This window comes from Lipotes vexillifer, unplaced genomic scaffold (assembly GCF_000442215.2).
Source record: "Lipotes vexillifer unplaced genomic scaffold, Lipotes_vexillifer_v1.1 scaffold853, whole genome shotgun sequence".
In the NCBI taxonomy this organism is placed as follows: Eukaryota; Metazoa; Chordata; class Mammalia; order Artiodactyla; family Lipotidae; genus Lipotes; species Lipotes vexillifer.
Window position 1 is genome coordinate 2,246,829 of NW_006792734.1, and position 19,014 is coordinate 2,265,842.

At 51.7% G+C, this 19,014-nt stretch overlaps 1 protein-coding gene and 1 non-coding gene across 2 annotated transcripts in view; one reads left to right on the forward strand and one right to left on the reverse strand.

Annotated features, from left to right (window-relative positions):
• Positions 1 to 6,559, forward strand: part of ZDHHC19 (zDHHC palmitoyltransferase 19) — a 10,321-nt gene extending 3,762 nt beyond the window's left edge. The window contains exons 6-8 of the mRNA XM_007465875.1: positions 5,076 to 5,161; positions 5,506 to 5,710; positions 6,341 to 6,559. Coding sequence (XP_007465937.1) covers positions 5,076 to 5,161; positions 5,506 to 5,710; positions 6,341 to 6,460 — 411 coding nt within the window. The 3' untranslated portion in view covers positions 6,461 to 6,559. The remainder of the gene's footprint in view (positions 1 to 5,075; positions 5,162 to 5,505; positions 5,711 to 6,340) is intronic.
• TRNAG-CCC (transfer RNA glycine (anticodon CCC)) lies at positions 1,358 to 1,430 on the reverse strand. Its single transcript has one exon. It is a non-coding gene; the product is annotated as a tRNA-Gly (tRNA).
• Positions 6,560 to 19,014: the final 12,455 nt, after the last annotated feature.

The following is a 19,014-nucleotide window of genomic DNA, read 5'->3' on the forward strand; positions in this document are numbered from 1 at the left end:
TGCAGCCCCCGGCAGCCACTGATTTGTTTTCTTTTCTTTTTTTAAAATTTATTTATTTTTGGCTGCGTTGGGTCTTTGTTGCTGCACCGCGGACTTTCTCTAGTTGCGGGGAGCGGGGGCTACTCTTCGTTGCAGTGCGCAGGCTTCTCATTGCGGTGGCTTCTCTTGTTGTGGAGCATGGGCTCTAGGGCGCGCAGGCTTCAGTAGTTGTGGCACACAGGCTCAGTAGTTGTGGCTCGCGGGTTCTAGAGCTCAAGCTCAGTAGTTGTGGCGCACGGGCTTAGTTGCTCCGCGGCATGTGGGATCCTCCCGGACCAGGGCTCGAACCCGTGTCCTCCGCATTGGCAGGCGGATTCTTAACCACTGCGGCACCAGGGAAGTCCCCACTGATTTGTTTTCTATCCCAATAGTTTTTCCTTTCTCAGAATCTCACATAAATGTAATCATAGCTTTTTGAGTCTGGTTTCTTTCACTTAGCATAATGCATTTGAGATTCATCCATGTTGTTGCCCACATCAGGAGTTTCCTCCTTTTTATTGCTGTGTGGTATTCCATCATATAGCTGTGCCACAGCTTGTTTACCCATTCACCAATTGAAGGATATTTGGGTTGTTTCCAATTTGTGGTGATTATAAATGAAGCCACTATAAACATTGGTGTACAGGCATGTGAACACAAGTTTTCATTTTTCGGGGGGTATATACTTAAGGCTGGCATTGCTGGGTCATATGGTAACTGTATGTTTAACTTTATAAGAAACTGCCAATTGTCTTCCAAAATGGCTGTACCATTTTGCATTCCCATAAGGAATATATGAGAATTCCAGTTGCTCTGCATCATTAACATTTGGCTTTGTCGGTTTTTAAAAAAATTTAGACAGTCTAATAAATGTGTAGTGACATTTCATTGTGGTTTTAATTTGCATTTTCCTAATGACTAATGATTTTGAACATCTTTTCATGTTCTTATTTACCATCAGTATATCTTAGATTAAATATCTCTTCCAGTCTTTTGCCCATTAAAAAAATTGGGTAGTTTTCTTAATATTGAGTTTTAAGAAATCTTTATTTATTCAGGATTCAGACATGTGTTTTGAAAATATTTTCTCCGTGTCTGTGGTTTGTCATCTCATTTTTCTCAACAGTGTCTTCCAAAGATCAGAAGTTTTAAATTTTGAAGTATGTTATCAGTTTTTTCTTTTCTTTTTTTAATACATTTTTCTTTTATTATTATTTTTATTTATTCATTTATTTGGCTTTGCCAGATCTTAGTTGCAGCATATGGGATCTTTTAGTTGTGGCACGTGGGATCTTTAGTTGCACCATGTGAACTCTTAGTTGCGGCATGTGTGATCTAGTTCCCTGACCAGGTATTGAACCTGGGCCCCCTGCATTGGGAGCACAGAGTCTTAGCCACTGGACCACCAGGGAAGTCCCTCTATCAGTTTTTTCTTTTATGGATTGTGCTTTTGGTGTGTAATTAAGAAATCTTTCCTTAACCCAAGGTCACAAAGATTTTTCTCATACGTTTTCTTTTAGAAGTTTTATAGTTTTAGGTTTTATATTTAGGACTATGATTCATTTGGGGTTAAATTTTGTGTATGATGCAAGGTATGGGTCAAGATTTTTTTTTTGCTTATGGGTTTTTGTTTTTGTTTTTGTTTTTGTTTTTGCTTATGGGTTGTTCACCATTTTTTGAAAAGACTATCCTTCCATTGAGTTGCCTTTGAACATTTGTCAAAAATCAATTGAATATAGAGGTGTAGGTGTATTTCTGGACTCTCTGTCCTTTTACCAGTACCATACTGCCTTGCTTAGTAGCTTTATATTGTCTTGAAATCATACAATGTGAGTTCTTCAACTTTGTTCTTTTTCAAAGTTCTGTCGGCTATTCTAGTTACCTTGATTTTCCATATAAATTTTAGAAGCGGCTTGTCAATTTCTGCAAAAAATGTTTGTTGAGATTTTCATTTGGATTGTGTTGAACCTAGAGATCAATTTTGAAAATGGACATTTTAACAATATTGAGTTTTTGAACCCATGAAAGTAGTATAACTCTCCATTTATTTAGGGCTTCTTTGATTTCTTTCATTAGTGTCTTACAGTTTTCATCATGTGGATCTTGACTACATTGTGTTAGATTTTTTTCTAAGTATTTCATTTTTGTGTGCTATTATAATTTTTAAAAATTTCATTTCCAATTGTTTATTATTATAAGAAAATACAATGGATTTTTGTATATTAGTCTTGAATCTTGCAATTTTTCTAGGCTCACTTATTCTAATAGTTTTTTTGTTGATTCTACATAGAAAATCATGTCATCTGTGAAAAGGACAGTTTCATTTCTTCCTTTCCAACGTGTGTGGCTTTATTTCCTTTTCTTTTCTTACTGCATTGTCTTGGACTTTCAGTACTGTGTTGATTAGGAGTGGTAAAAGTGAACACCCTTGCCATGGGATTCCTTCCACATGGCAATGACTTGACTAAAGGCTGTTTTAGGAAGACTGTCGTAGGTCACATCAATGAGGGAGGGGCTGGAGACCTTGAGACAGCTGAAAGGACAGAGGAACCCTCTTTGCCCACCACTTCCCATCCTTCCAGTCACAACTTAATCACTCCACCCCACCCATATTTGGTTCCCAGCCCACCTGTGACTCCTCTGTGCAGCCCTGACTCATCAGCTCCCTGTGGTCTGCATGTCTTCTCTCTCCAGCCTCAGTCCCTCATTTCAGCCTCTCCTGGGCAGCATTCTCCCTTCCCACATCCTGTGGTTCTTCTAGCCCAGGTCAGGCCATAGGCCTGCCCTCCCTCCCCTGCTCAGATGGGGCTGTCCTAATCCAGGATCTCCAGCCTTAAGAAACCTAAATGTGGTCTGCACTCTGTGATTCACCAGGCAGGGCTCTTTCCCATTACCAGAACCCATTTCAGGCATTCTTCACACACCTCAACTTTATTTCCTTCTTACCTCCATCCCTTGACCACAACTTCTGCTGGGCCACTTGCTTAGATCACAAGGGCTCTGGAGCCAGACCACATAAATTCAAATCACAGCTCCACAACAGACCAGCAGGGAGATCTTGGCTGTGTTACTTAGCCATCTGGTACCTCAGTTTCCCCATCCGTAAAAGGGGACAGCATGGGTTAATGTGTGTGAGATACATAGAACAGTGGCTGGTGTGAGTAAGTGCCCCATAGGTCATCATTGTTGCCATTCCTTCCCATCATCAGTACACATGTTCTTGTCTCTCACATCTTAAAAATAAAGCAAACATCCCTTAACATGGCAGGCCTCCTCTGTTGTACTCTCCCCTCCAGCGCAACCAGATTTCCTGAAAGCATTGGCTGTGCTCACTAGCGTCGTTCTTCACCTTCCTCAGCCCACTTCAGCCCAGCCTCCGTCCTCACTGTCATACTGATGCTGCACTCTCCAAGTGGCCAAAGCCAGCGGGCAATCCTCAGACTAATCTTTCCAGGCTGCACAGAGCAGCATCTGAAACAGAATGTACCTGCTGTGGCCCTTCCCCAGCCTCTCAGGGTCCAGCTCTCTCTGCTGCCCTGGGCTGCTGCTTCTCTGCCTGCACCTTGGAGTGTTGGCTGGGCTGCCTGCTCTTCTCACCAATCCCCTCTCTGTGCTGCCCTGACCACTCCCCGACTGCCCTCAGCACCCTGAAAGTTAAGGCTGGCCTTGTTGTCTGTGGTGTGTCCTCAGTCCCCAGAGCAATGCCTGGAACAGTGTTGAGGTCCCCAAATATTTATGAACAAATGAGTGAACCTACAAACAAAGGAATCCATAATGCTTTGGGAGAGAAGGAAAGAGAGAAAGAGAGAGAAGTCTGACTCCCCGATCCCCAGGGAAGAAGGGGAGAGAGAGCAGAGGCAGCAGGGAATTGGGCAGGAGATGCGGCGAGTAGATACCCACTTTGGTTTTGGTCTGTGGAGCATGAGGGCGTTTGAGATACAGAACTGGAGCAGGAGACCGGGCCTGAAGCCGGTGAGAGAGGACAGTCTGGGAACTTCCGAGCTGTTGGATTCCATTCATGTCTGAGGGTCCCATATGGGGAGAGGAAGGGCTCTACTTTATTCGTCAGTTCTTATGAATTCATTAAACAATTCCCATCCCTTTAAGCACTGAGCAATCAACATTTTTCTATTCTTCGTGTACATCTAATAAATCAAAATTTATTTCTCTAGACTTAAAATCCTGATTGTAAGTTTAATCAAACTCTTCTAACCATTTAATTAAAATTGAGAGTAGGATGCCAGTTTCCCTTAAGTTCTTGAAACACCTTAAAGTAGGGAGAACTCAAAAAATCACAATGGTTAAGGGCGTGGGACACAGGGCAGCTGGTGGTGAGCAGAGGTGCTCTTGGGCCACTTTAGGACGTGACAAACACTTTGTAGCTAAGGCTTTTGAGGTCCCCATGAGACAGCCTGTGCTGGGAAGGAGGAGGGGGCGAGGCTGATGGGCAGGAGGAGGGGAGGAGGAGAAAACCTGGTCAAGAGTTTCCAGGGGAGGACTTGACCTTTGGGCTTGACCTTGGTCAAGCATTGGGTGCTCAGGAGCTTCAGCCCAGATTTCCAAGGCCATGTGGTTTTGCTTAGGGAAGTATGATTAGGCAACACAAACTGTCCTTCCGGATAGTGAAATTCAGTGAAGGCACAATTTAAGGAAAGAATGAGATGTGGGAAAGTAGAGGAGTGGAGGGAGCATGGGTGGAACTGTCTTTGGAGTAGTTTATCAGCAAAAGGAAGGTCCGAAAGGATCTGGAACGAGGTAGCAGGAAGATGTGTGTGGCCAAATGAGACAGTGGGGGAGGACAGTGCGAAAGGGGATACAAGGTGATGGGGAAGGATCCCTGGGCAGGCAGGAGAGGTGGGTGCAGTGCCAGAGCTGCTCAGAAGTGGGTTGGGGATGTCGCGCCTGACTCTCCCGGCTCCTCTGTCCTTGGAGTCTTGCTGAAGCCCTGGGCTGAGCTGACCGGTGCAGGGAGGGCCAGTGGGGGTGGCCTGCCCAGTCCTGCTGGATCTGAGCTCTTCTTCCTGTCCTTGACCACCCTCCCCGCCACCCCCGCCCAGTGCCGATACCTGGAAGGATACAACCCCTTCGACCACGGCTGTGCCAGCAACTGGTATTTAACAATTTGTGCACCGCTGGGACCCAAGTGAGTTGGCAAAGCAGAGGCCTGAGCGGTGGCCCCTGGCGCGGGTGGGGCAGGGTGAAGCTGGGGCGTCTCCGCTGGCCCCTTAGCATAGCTCCCAGCACCTTACGCTCACTATTCTCCTTCTTTTGGAGTTTTCTCCAGGGCATTGTGGGAGCCTCTGGAGCTTCCCCTTCCTTGCCTCTGTGGGTTCTTGCTCCAAGAAATGGGGTTAGAGGGGCATGGCAGCCTGGATGGGATTGGTGACAGCTCCCTGCAGGGCCATGCCCAGGCTGTGTGCTCCCCAGGCTGAGGGGGACCAGGCCAGGAGGGTCACAACCACTCGCATCTGGCTTGTTGCTCCCCAGGTACATGGCTGAAGCTGTCTGGCTGCAGAGAGTGGTGGGGCCTGATTGGGTGCCCAGGCAGAACCATCACTTCCTGATGTGCCCCTCCGCACAGAGTCCCCCAGACCTCCCTGGGCCTAGGTCTGGCCCCCAGTCCCAGCCTCTGGGTCTCGACCAACCAGGGAAGGGGCCCCCAGAGAGTGGTGAGGCTGCAGCCCTCCAGGAGGTGAGGAGTGTTTGCGTGTGTGTGTGCGTGTGTACATGTGCAGCGTGCATGTGTGCCTGTGTGTGTTGGGAGGGGGCGTCTGCAGATTGTACAGGTGTTGGGAGAAGCCCCCCAGTGTTGGGCTGGCCCTGAAGCTGGAGCACTTAGAGCTTGAGAGAGGGGCATTATAGGCCTGAAGAGTGTTGACAGTAGAGTCACAGGCCTCCAAAATACACCAGGGGTCCCTGGAGACACAAAGGGAAAAGGCCGCACCACTCACTTGCTGGGTGGCCTTGGGCCAGTCACTTACCCTTTCTGGGCCTCAGTTTCCTCAGCTATTTATGAGGATTGAGACTAGCCCAGTGGTTTATAATTGGCGGGAGCGGGAGAGGGGGAATTCCTTTACTTAAAGGCACCTTCTGCTCTGAAGCCCAGTCTATGAACCACGTGGAAGTGGAGCATTAAGAGTGATGTAGGGGTGGGTAACCCACAGCCCCTCCAGAGCCCCTGCAGTGACATTCTGGGGTGCCATCCCACTCCCTTTGCTCTGCCTGTTGGTGGGTGACAGTCTGGGCAGTTTCTTGCTCCTCAGTGGGTGGCCTTCGGGGCGGGGCTTAGGGAGAGCCCCCATCCCCCCCACCGTGTGTTTAGCTCCACGCCAGCCCGGTGCTGCCCCTGCTGCGGGAGGCCCCCAGACGAGGCTCCGCCTACCTCTTGACCTTTCGCACTGGGAGATGCCAGGAGCCCACGCAGCCGAACCTCACCTCCTGAGCCCCTTGTGGAGACCTCTGTGCCCTGCCCTTGCCCACTCGCCTGGCGGGAGTGCTGAGACCCCCCCCGCCCAAAGCCCATTAAATACCCTTTGCCTACCTCCTACAGCTGCCCTGCTGCACTGTCTGTCCCTCGATGCGAGGGAGTGTGGATGAGGCGGGCTCTGAAGGGCTGGGACAGAGCCCCTGGGAGGGAAGAGTCAGGGTCCTCTGCGACCTCGAGCAAAACACTCAGCCTTGCTCTCATCCTTAAAATGGGGCAACCATAACAGCCACAGCGACGGCTGGAGACGATGGAAGAGAAAACCCAGCAATGCCAGGGTGTGAGCCCGAAGTCCCGCCTCTGCCCTGCAGCACCCCTGTCTGGCTGCAGGGGGCGCCCGCCACCTGGGAATTCGCCAAGCCTGGCCAGGTCCGGCCGTGCCCCCTGGAGCCTCGCGGGTGGGCTGGTCCCCCTGCCTCATCCCGGGTGGCGGTGGGTGGGGGTGGGTGGGAGTATTCCCCGTCACAGACCAACCCTGCAACTTTCCTGCAGGTGGGTCTCACCCAGCCATTTCCTCCTGCTGGGGAGTCAGATGCTGGTTCTGGTCCTGTCCCTGGTGTGGGTCCCAGGCCCTGTGAGTCTGTGTGTGTGGGTAGGTTGGGGTGAATGGAGGGAACCAAGTCAAACTGTGGCTCCTCTAGTGGCCAGAGTGTGACTTTGGGAATGGAAATAATGGCACCTTCCAGGAAGGATGTCAGAGGATGAAACGAGGTGGTTCGTGAAAAACACCAGGTACACAGTAGGCACTCAATGAATGCAGCCAGTAGGATTATGATTATTTTCTCCACCACACAGCTAGCAGACCACTCAGCATCCCTCCAAGGACCACCTTCTCAGAATTACCTGGGCCCCAGACCACGGACTCAGAATCTCAGGGTGGGGGGAGGACAGGAATCTGAATCTGAATTACCGTCAAGTGCTCCATGGGATCCTACCACCCTGAAGTTACCGAATTGCTGCCTTAGCAGGTGAAGATGGACACTGACCACACTGCTTCCTCTCCCCCGTGTACCCAGGTGAAGTGGGGTGCGGTGAAGCTGAGAGGGAAGGACATCACCACAGGGTCGGATGAGCACCCGGGGGCCTGTGAAGGTGTGTGTCTGTGTGTGCACATGTGCTTGTGTGTTGGGGCCCCGGCCTGGGGAGGTGGGTGACCTACGATGCAGGATTCGGCTCCGTTTCTCTCTACGCTGAGTCGCCTTCGAGGCTGCCCTTCCCTCTTCCTCACGCCCTGTCTGTGGCAGCCCCAGGCCCAGCCCCGCCCACCCTGTGGCTCTGGTTCTCCGGCTCCTGGCCAGCTTCATTCCAGTTCTTTCTCGCCTCCTTTGCCTTGCTCCCAGGGTCTCCCCAGTCCCAAGCCCCCCTTAGGGTTCAAGCGTTTTCTCAGCTCTCTCAGGGGTAACCTTGGGTTCTGGGGAGGGATGCAAGGTACTCACTGCCATAGAAAAAGGCAGCCCAGTTTTAGCTTTGTTGTAAATGGCCTCAGTGGCCACATTTAAAATCCTTAGGGCCCACGTTTACAAGTAAAGCTGAAGCAGGTTTTCCTGTCTGGGAAGCCCACAGTTCATGGTCACAGGGTGAGGGGACGTGGGCATGAGACTTTCTGAGCCCCAGACCCCAGGTGTGTATGTGATACACAGATCTGCGTGAGTGGCCTCTCTGTGTGTGTTCAGCTCAGCCCAGGCTGCTCAGCAGTGAGGAGAGGCCCTCAGTCCTCCTCCCAAATGGGAGTCCTCAGGGTGGTCTGGGCCTCCGCCAGAGGGAGAAGGTTCAGGAACCTGGGCCAAAGCCTGGATGGAGGGATATTCATGGAACTGGCTGGGTGCCCAAACTGTGCCTGCTCAGAACCCCAGCTCCACAGGGCGCTGAGAAGGCCGGGCCACAGAGTCTGGGGTGGCCCAGTCCTGCCTGACCTGCTGCCGTCCTTCTGTGGTCCCGGCTGCTTCATCAGGGCTGCACCTACCGGCTCCCTGTCTCCAGCTCTACAGGGGGCTCTCTCCGTCTCAGGCGGGGCCTCGCAAGTCCTCAGTCACACGTGAGTCACCTCCCCCCACAGCCTAGGCCTCATTTTCTCACTGGGCAAGGACGTAACCTTCCTCAGATTCTCAGAGGTGGCCATGTCCCCTCCTGCTCTGGGATGTAGATTCTGGGTCTCTGGGCCCTCCCAACCTGAGATTTCTAGGATTTCTTTAGGAAAGCCCCTTGGATCAGGCCCTTCTGCTCCTCAAGGTGTAAGCAGACCTAGCTCACCCTTTCCTGTGACTCCCCACACCGTCTCCCCTAAGCCTTGGGCGCCCTCAGAGATTCTTTCCGGCCAGGCTGGAGACCTCAGTTGAGCTGCACCACCTTCCCTTTCTACCTCCACGTTTCTGCCGAACCTGCCCTTGATGCCCAGACACACCCCTCGCAGTCCTTGGCCCACTGATATGGGGAGGGGTGTTATCAGGGCCCGAAAATGGGGCCAGCTCTCCACACACAACCTGGAAGCCCTGCCGTCCCTGCATTCCCTTGGACAGGAACCAAGGAGTGGTTTGGGCCCCAACCCTGCAGGGCTGCCAGGTGCCCACATGTCTGGAGCCCCTCTGAGAGGTCCCCAGGCCACTCCTGGAACCTGAAGAAAGGAGGGGGAGCCTGGAAGCAGCCACCCCCTTGTCATCTCTATACCTTTCCTCCATGACCTTCTAGAAGGTCAGAGTGCATGTCGGGGTGGGAAGAGCATTGGGCCAGGAGTTGGGAGGCCTGGGTGTCACTCAGCTTTGCTACCAACTAGTATGTTATGGGAGCGAGTCTCTTCCCCCTGCTTGGCCTCAGCTCCCTCGTCTGTAAACAGGATGACCATGGTGGCTAGCTCACAGGGGGCTACAGGATCCTAACTCTTTAGAGCTGGAAGGGACTTAGGGGTCACGTCATCCAGCTGCCCCTCCACCCTCAATTTCACAGATTTTCACTAGAGAGGGAAGGGATTGCCTAGGGTGACACGGTGTCCAAGCCAGGTGCGCTCTCTCTGTTTCCGGGCTGCCTCTCCCTCTCCTGCTCCAGGGACCATTTCAGAGGAGGAAGGCCTTGAGCAGTGTCCTCAGGGCCTCCCTACCAGCCCCCAGAGAGCCAGGCAGCACCGTGTTAGCACAGGGCCTGGGGACCTGATAAGAAGGCAGGCTTGACCCTGACCCCAGCTCTGCTGGGAGCGATAATGACGCCCTGCTGCCTTGTGCTCAGCCCTGCCCTGCCCTGCCTTGCCCACCCCACCCAAGGGGGCCCTGCCAGTGGCTGAGGGTGGGACAGATAGGACAGAGGAGGTGGCTGCAGCATGGGATCGGGGGGGGCCAGAATCCTAATACCTCCCAGAGTACAGGCCCCTCGCTGGCTGACCCTCCTGGGCACCCGGGCACCGTGCCTGACACCCAGGTGATGCTCCAGCAACGCCCATATCCTCCTCCAGTTCCTGCAGGCCGAGCGCAGTGGAGGGAACGGGCTGGGCTGAAGGTGTGCCAGGCCTGTCCTGACTAACAAAACTTTACTGAGCCCCACCGGGCTCACATGATCTCCTTTAATCCTCACAGCAACCCCCGAAGTTGTTACTCTTGTCTTAGAGTTGCGGAAACTGAACTGAGCAGACAAGCCACTTCTCCGCGGCGGCACTGCTTCTGAGTGGCAGAGCCAAACTCCTTTAGCCTTTGTCACCACACTGTGTTTCACAGGCAGTTATATTTTATTTCAACTTAGAGTAGTGGCTAAGGCATGGGCTCTGAAGCCGGACGGACGGCCTGGTTTCCTGCTGTGTAATGGGATGAATCATTGCCTCTATTGTGCCTTTATGAGGATTCAGTGTGCAGTGCACGTGGAGAGCTTGACCCCGGCGTGGGCATGTGGTAGGTGCTTAATCAATGGTAGTGATTGTCCCCACGCTAGGATCCAGGTGATGCCTGGGTCAGGACTCTGTGACCTGCTAGGGCTTTTGGGATGCCAGTCACAGTGGCTGCCCTTTGGTATGGGTTTCCTGGTGGCCAGGGAGCAAAGGGGAAGGGCTGCTTCAGAGGGGAGGTTTGTGGTGTTTTACAGAAAATCAAGCAATGTTTGTGTCCCCCAGCCAACGGAATGGAGGTGTGGGCTGAGTGTGTTCAAGGGAACAGCAAGATAACCACCCAACCGCGCTGCCCCCCTTCATGGGAGAGGAGGTTTCCGCTTAAGAAAGCACCCTGTTGCATCTGTTTCGAGGCCGGGCAGTGCCCGGGCTGAAGGAAGCCAAATCTGTGGTCATCTGAACCCTGTGTCCGGGCCTCACTCAGAGCCACTGCTGCCGCTTCTGCCAGCTCTGCCCTCTCTCTGTAGCCTCCCAGTCTGTCTGTCCGTGTCTGTCTTTGCCTCACCTCTTCTCACCTTTCCACTCCATCTCCTCTCTCTCCTCCCCCTCTTCCTCCTTTCACTGTCTTCCATGCTCTTCCTGTGTTCACTCTGTCTCTCTCCCGACCCGTCATCACCTTTCCTGGACAACAGCTTCCAGGAACACAAAGTAAACGGTCTGACAATTTTCAAGTAATAACTTTCAACTGTGATTCTTGGAAGCCCTTGGGCCTGGGCATGGAAACCTCCAGAACTCTGGGCCAGGCCAGAGGCAGGGCCTGCACAGGGCGCCTTTGTCTGTCTCTGACCGGGGCCTCCTCGGAGCCAGGCACACGCTTTCTCAGCTGCTTCTGGTCGGGACCGTTTTGCTGCTGACATTGGAGATTCCCACACTGGAAGGAGTATTCCCACATTGAATATCTAGCTTATTTCTCAGTGAGAAGAAAACCAAGGCACCGGCACTCGGGGAGAGGTTCAGCAGGGTTTGCCCTGGGGTCACGCAGCTAAGTAGAGGCCAGGCGAGGCTGGGTCCCCATCTCCTGCTTCTCAGCCCTTTCCACCACCCGCTGTGGGTCAGAGGCCGGATGGGTCAGAGGCCTGGACTGTAAAAAGGAAGGGCACTCTTGCTTCTCCTGGAGGCATGGTAACTTGGCTCTCATAGGCAAACGCACAAAAGTGACAACAGTACTAACAATCGTTTTGATGCTAACTGTGGGCTAAGTGCTTGGCTTGTATTATCTCATTTAATCCTCAAAATGATTTGTGGGGAAGATGCTATGACTTTTGTGGGCATGACCTTGGACAGTCCTCAGGCCTCCATCTCCCTATCTGTAAGGACAGAGTTTTCTGGAGGATCCTTGGGGCTATTCCTGCCCTGCCCTCCTGGGAGTCCATGGCTTAGTGGCCAGGGAGGAGGGCCCTTGGTCTGGGCACAAGCCCTGAGGTGGATGGGGCCCCGGGCAGAGCTTATTCGAGGACCTATTAGGGTCTTGTGCCTGAACTTCATCTGTCCCCTAGTAGCCGGGGTGGGGAGAGCATTAGGTCACCAAGCAAGAGTACCGATCCCTGGGCAGTACCGATCTGGGCTGGGAAAGTCCCCTGACCAGTTGTTCCTAGGTATCTGTTCTTCAGCTCCTGGCAAACACAACACGGAAAGACACTCTCCTGCTTGCCCTTTGCCTGGCCGGGCAGTGGGATGCCAAGATGGGGCATCAGGAGACCTGGATTGGAAAGCAGTGTCTGTGCTTCCCGGTGGTGTAGCCCCAGGAAAGCCCCTAGCCTCTCAGAGCCGCTGTTACCACATCTGCAGAAGGGAAACTCGAGCCCAGGCCCGGCTACCTCTGGCACTTGGGGGTGACACCGTGTACCACGGGAAGGTGCTCTGGACTTTCCCTTCTTCACACCAACCACAGCACCACGGGCACGGGACTTCTGGAAAGGGAGCAGCGGGAGGGCCAGATTGGGCTTGGGGAGCCTGGCGGGAGTAACTCCCTGTCCCCCTGTCTACATGTCCCCTGCCGTTTTTGCAGGCTCTGGATTTGGATCATCTGGAAGTGGCCAAGGCTGAGGATGGGCGCCTCACTTTAAATCCCAGACAGACCCAGCCTGGGTCACCTTCCTTGGGTGACTTCTCAGCTCCCTCTCTTCCCCACCAAGTATCTGTCCCAAGGGGAAGAGCTGGCTGGACTTGGGTTTGGGGCAGGGATATGGCCCTTTCTGCTCCCAGATGGCACCCCCATCTGCCAGCCATCCTGAGCCCCTGGGGTGGAAGCCTCTGGAAGGCCTCAAGGTCTGGTTGAGATGGCTCGACTCTGAACCCTCGGCAGGGACGTGAGCTGCACCCACCTTGGCCCAGGGGCTCCATCTACTCTGGATACAATCCAGACCAAAGAGTAAAGGAGGTTTGTTCCTGAAGCAGAGACCAGAAGTAGGCACACAGAGGGCTCTGTGCTTTGGAGTTGAAGCTTTTAAAGAGTTGTTTTCTTTAAATATCCTGCTACAGGAAAGAGAAGCCCCAAATCAAACATTCCTGAAACATGAATTTCAGGTGGCTTTAAAGGAGGAATTTGTTTGGTTTCTGTCCCACCCTGATTCTGCTCAGTGGGGGTCTTGGGCACTCATCCCTGGGGTTTGATGGAGGGTCCACACCCTTTCAGACTCACCGTCCAGCCTCACCGGGAGGTTCCTCAGCACCAGATCCAGCCTGAGGGCCTCTGGTCACAGCCAGGCCCCAGGCTTGCTCCCAGGGGACGGTGGTGCACATCCATCTCAAGAAGGGAAGGCCACTGTCCGCGCATCCTCAGCTGCATTCCCACTGCTGGCCACACCCTCTTTCTTGAACTCTCTCCTTAGCCTTGATCTCGGGTATCTGACACACTCCTGACTCTCCTCCTGAGTTAGGGGTACCCTGTCTATGACTCTTTCTCTCACTTCCTGCCAGGCTCTCTCCCAGGTCCCATCCTTGGGGTGTGCCCCACCTTGGAGAACTCACCCATTCCCTCGCCTGCAGCAGTGCTGGGCCTGGCCGAGCCTCCATCTCCAGGCTCTCAGGCCCTGCCAGTTTCCCAGGCTCTGGCCTTAATATTCTTTTATTTTTTTTATTAGGGCATAACTGACAAGTAAAATCCTAAGATATTTAAAGTGTACGACATGATGATTTGCTATCTGTATACATCGTGAAAGGATTCCCCCATCAAACTAGCCTTAATTTTGTATGATTGAATTATTCCCTTAGAGTCCCAGCAGAGGCTCAGGGTCTTTCCAAGCCCCAGCACCAGGGGGAAGAGAGAGAAAAAGCAAAGGCAAAACCAGCCGTTGAATGAAAGAGACACTTAGTGTGAGGGAGCCTCTGAGCAGGGTGCTGGGACATGGATCCAGGGGAGATGGCATCTGGATGTCCCAGGTCTGTCCCAAGTCTAGTCCAAAGAGTGTCCCAAGGCCAGCCTTGACCTCGAGAGGAGCAGGATTAGAGGAATTCTCTGAGCAGCCTTGTTTGCCCTCCTTGCCCCTGGGTCCCTTCTGTGGGGCCCATGGTAGGACTGGGTGGGTATGGGGAGGAAGGGCACTTGGTGAAGGGATATCCAGAGGAGGGTACCTATCAAAGGCTTACTCCTGTCATTCATGGAGAAGCTCATAAAAAGTCTGAGGCCTGAACTGGGATAGTGGGAATACAAATCCATTCATTCATTCATTCATTCATTCAATAAACACTGAATAACCACAACATACCCAGGAGGTAATGAAATTCATTTTTAAAAGAATGTGTTCATGTATAATTTAATTTAAATTTATACTATATTATTTAAATCATACTATATTTCAATATAATTTAAAATTATATTTATGTATTTTTAAAAGACTGGAAGCAAATTCATCAGATACTCTTGGTGGATGAGCAAGTGTTTCCTAATGAAAGGGATTCTGGCTGCCAGTCTGGGTGTTCGGACACCTGATTTCTAGGCCCAGCGCTTTGTCTGCCAGGCTGTGTAACTGGGAAAAGCCTTTCCCCTCTCTGGCCCTGTTCCCTCATCTGTGCAGTGAGAGTGTGGAACCAGAAGATCAGTGACTCTTTCCAGCTCTGACATTACCTGAGAACAATGGGGACGAGGGGGTTATAGACACTTTCATCCGCATGGCCAGTTGCTCTGCTTTGCCCGCCCTCACTGCAGGCCCCTCTCCTGCAGGGCTCCACGAATGGGAGGTAGTGGACCCCCGCAGCCTGACCAGCTGTGAGGCTCTGATCTCAAGTTAGAATCACTCCTCTCACCTCTTTATATCCACTTTGAATCATGCAAGACCTCTTCCAGCCTTCAGTTGCAGCCTTATGACCTGGATCGAAGGGGGCTATGGCAGCAGCCTCGATGGCTCTGAAGGAAGTGAGGGAGCCAGCCAGGCTGGGAGGTGACATGTGTTGCTTACCTGTCGTGTCCCCCCAGCCGTGTGCCCGACTCTGTGCCTGAGTTGTTCTGTGGATGTTATTCTCCGCAGTAGCCCTGGGTGGGAAGTGTACCGCCTCTTCAGTAGGAGATGAGGCTCAGAGAGGTGACGCACCTGCTGGGTTGCACAGCTGGTAAGTGGGGCCTCCAGGACTGGAACCGGCTGTCTCAGCATCAGAGCTGAAAGCAGCCAGAGCCCTAGGCTGCTCTTCCCAGGACTGAGGGGGTTTTCTAGCTGCTTTCAGATGCTGCACCTGCCCCTGCTTCCAGAATTTTGTACATGGTGGCAGGGGTTTAAATCCACTTCTGGTTCTACCCATTGGAAACACACTTCTCCTCCCGAGAAAATGCCTTTCCCTCCTTGTTCTCACGCCTCTGAGTCCCCCTGACTCCCCAGGAGTCGGCAGGTCCAGTACCTTCTGTCATCTTTCTGTGGAGGCCGGAACTCTTGTTCCAGTGGGAAGCAGCCTCTTGAGCGGGAGAGAATTTAGGGTGCCTGGCCATCCTGCCGGCCCCTTCACAAGGCGCTGGCTCTCGGGGACCTGCTTCTTCCTTTCACAACATCCCGACTTGGTCAACTGTCTCTGTCCTTTTTTCTCCAGCCTGCTCCCCACTGGCTGCTCTGTGCCCCCCGCCCCACCTGTTTTGTCTTCTTTTTCTTTAAATTCTAAAATAGGAGTGCCGGGGAAATTATGTCCACTCTTCTATCTGGCCTCAGATTTTCAGGCAAGCATTCAAGATGAAAAGTAATTTCTTATCAAGTGCTATTGCTTTTCTGTTTCAATTACTGGTGTTACAACAATGTTCTTCTAGTGTTCACTACACATGTTCAAGAGTTCTGGGGTGTTGTGGGTTAACTGGCCCTCCTTGGACTAGCCTGAGTACCTAAATACTGTAACAACCCTATTTCATTTGACCGCATCTTGGGTTATACCCTAGTTGGAAGTTGGGGGCTGCTAGTAATTAACAAATTCAAATCGGCTACATCTTGGGTAGGATTCTTCACTTTGTTTATTTGGCTTATAGTCCATACTTCCCAGCACTATCCCAAGTATTAGATGAGGTCAGACATGGGAACATGCCTGGTCCTAATAGGTGCCAGCAAATATCCCTCATTCCTCCCCCTCCATACACATCTCAGCCTCTCCGAAACCCAGTTTCCTCATCTGTGAACTAGGATGACAGTCCTGGAGTTGCCCTGCCTACCTCACAGGGAAGCAGAGCGTGTGAAAGTGCTGTCTAAACTGACCGTGCAGAGCACAATTACAGGGTTGTTATATGCAGGCCCTGTGCACCACTTAATTAACTTGTTTTTGAAGCGATGAAGCTCCACACCCTTAAATCCTCGCTGGGCCAGGCCGCTCTGAGCTCACGGAGTCAGGCCCTGCCAGCCCACACAGCTCGAGAGACCTGAGCTTAACGAAGGCCAGATCTGCCCTCGCCCCCTTGCCTGGTCTCAGCCATCCTGGCACTTGGTCCTCAGGCACCGACTGGCAGGAGGAATGCACTCTGACAGTGGCCTGAAGTGGGACTCCCAGGATGAGCTGACATCTCGTTGCAGCCAGGCCCTAGCACTCCCTTGTCCCCTGTGCCCCCGTCGCCCTGCTTAGGGGTGGAGGGCGCTGGTCCAGGTGGCCGGCGACTCCCCCAGGCAGAGGTTTCCCATGACCCACAGCCACTGCACCCTGCCTTGGGCACGGGCTCCAGGCTGCCTGTTACCTTGGGGTCTCCCAAAGCATGTTGCAGCAGCCCGCATGTCTCTTCCCCAGGGGACTTTGTATATCAGTAGTTAAGCATTTATGGCAGTGAGTATTAGAAAAGAATATAGGCATCTCAAAAGAGGCCTGTCCTGACCAAGAATTGAAGGATTTGGGGACAGGAGTTTTTTAAATGGGTCAATTGAAAGGAATAATTGCGTGGGCTCAGTGTTCTTTAGCAAAGTGTAATTTTTACAAAGTGAGATGATTTAAAGTTGATTCAGTGACAAACACCAAGTAAAGAATAGAGCAGGTGATGTGCAGATATGGTAAAATTTGTGTTGGGAAATTGAATGACTGAAGTTTGGGAAACACTGTTTTCCCATTTAATGCTCACAACAATCCCGTGAGTAGGTGTTATTGTCTTGTTTTCCAGAGGCAGAAACAGGCGCAGAGAGGTGAGGCGAGTTGCCCAAGGTCACTCGGTGAGGGAGTGGAGGAGCTAAACAGTGGCCGCAACCAATCTTCAGGAGGGTGGTAGGGTGGTCCCTGAAGGACCACTGAAAGGGGGGGCAGTGGGGCCGATTCAGAGCTCACGTCTCCTCTCCACTGGGGAAGTGTGCCGGGCAGGGACTGGTCCTCCGACCAGAAACGGTTGCATCAGACTGGCTGACGTCACGCCTGTGGCAGGGCAGATAGCGAGACTGACTGGGGACTGCGGGGAGGGGATGGTGGGAAGGAGAAGCAGGCAGATACAAAAGGCAGGCAGAGGCCTGCCAGGCTGGGCCACACAGGGATCTAGGACCTGGAGGGGGAACAAAGTAACTCACCCTCTGAGGTTCTTTTAAGCACTGGTCTGGCCTAGAATTGGCCTCCAGCAGGCCTGTAACACACAGTCTGGCAATAGGTGAGGATTCAAGTCAAAGGAAAGCTGTAAGCTTTGCAAACAGATCCCCCCACCTGCCCAGACCCACAGACACTGTCCCTGCCACAGCTGCCCCTCTCCTCTGACACACACACACACACACACACACACACACACACACACACACACCCCGAATGACATGGGATCAGGGCCCTTCCTATTTGAACACCTTTTGTTCTGGTGCCTTTTGTTAAACCCTTAGGGTGTGCTTTCACCTTTGGAATGACTGGTTGCTGATCTGTCTCTCTGCCTTTGTTCTATTGTCACCATAAAGCTTAATGGTTTAAAAGTCCCTGGCTGAGACTTGCCAGAGTGGTTCAAATAGAACAAACAAGTAAGGAGGCACCGGATGAGCTAGCTCTCTGCAAGGGGTGGATTTGTTGGGTGAAAAGCAAAGGGAGGGAGAGAAAGATGAATGAGGTGGCCTTGGCCTCAAGGGACTTGGAGCACCCTGAGGGGGACGAGAAGGGAGCTTGCTTGAAGCTTAAATGACCAGCCAGCAGAAGATTTCGGTAAGACTTGTTAATAGAAGAACACACAACCTAAAAGTCGCCAGTTGTGTTTTATTCAGGGACCTTACTAAAGACTATAGCCCGAGAGACAGCCTCTCAGATGACTCTGAGGAGATGCTCCAAAGAGGTAAGGGAGGTGCCAGGATATATAGGAGTTTCCGTCGAGAAAAAATAAAAATGTAGTCAAACATCAAAAGATTACTGCTAATCATAAAAAACAGACACCTCAAGTTAATGATTTTAGTGCCTTTCTATGTATGGGAAGATGGAAGAGTCTGGGCTCATTGAAATTATTCCTTTGACATGTATCTTATCTGTCCAGGGTCAGAGTATCCTTTTTCTTCATCCTGTTGGGGAGGCTACAGTGTCTGATGGCTTGATGGTGGGCGACATTAGTTCTTTTTTTTTCAACATCTTTATTGGAGTATAATTGCTTTAAAATGGTGTGTTAGTTTCTGCTTTATAACAAAGTGAATCAGTTATACATATACATATGTCCCCATATCTCTTCCCTCTTGCGTATCCCTCCCTCCTACCCTACCTTATCCCACCCCTCTAGGTGGACACAAAGCACTGGGCTGATCTCCCTGTGCTATGTGGCTGCTTCCCACTAGCTAGCTATTTTACGTTTGGTAGTGTATGTATGTCCATGCCACTCTCTCACTTCATCCCAGCTTACCCTTCCCCCTCCCCGTGTCCTCAAGTCCGTTCTCTAGTATGGAGAATACTAGTATAAAGTCTGCGTCTTTATTCCCGTCCTGCCCCTAGGTTCTTCATGACCATTTTTTTTTTGTTTTTTTTAGATTTCATATATATGTGTTAGCATATGGTATTTGTTTTTCTCTTTCTGACTTACTTCACTCTGTATGACAGACTCTAGGTCCATCCGCCTCAGATAACTCAATTTCATTTCTTTTTACGGCTGAGTAATACTCCATTGTATATATGTGTCACATCTTCTTTATCCATTCATCTGTCCATGGACACTTAGGTTGCTTCCATGTCCTGGCTATTGTAAACAGAGCTGCAATGAACATTGTGGTACATGACTCTTTTTGAATTACGGTTTTCTCAGGGTATATGCCCAATAGTGGGATTGCTG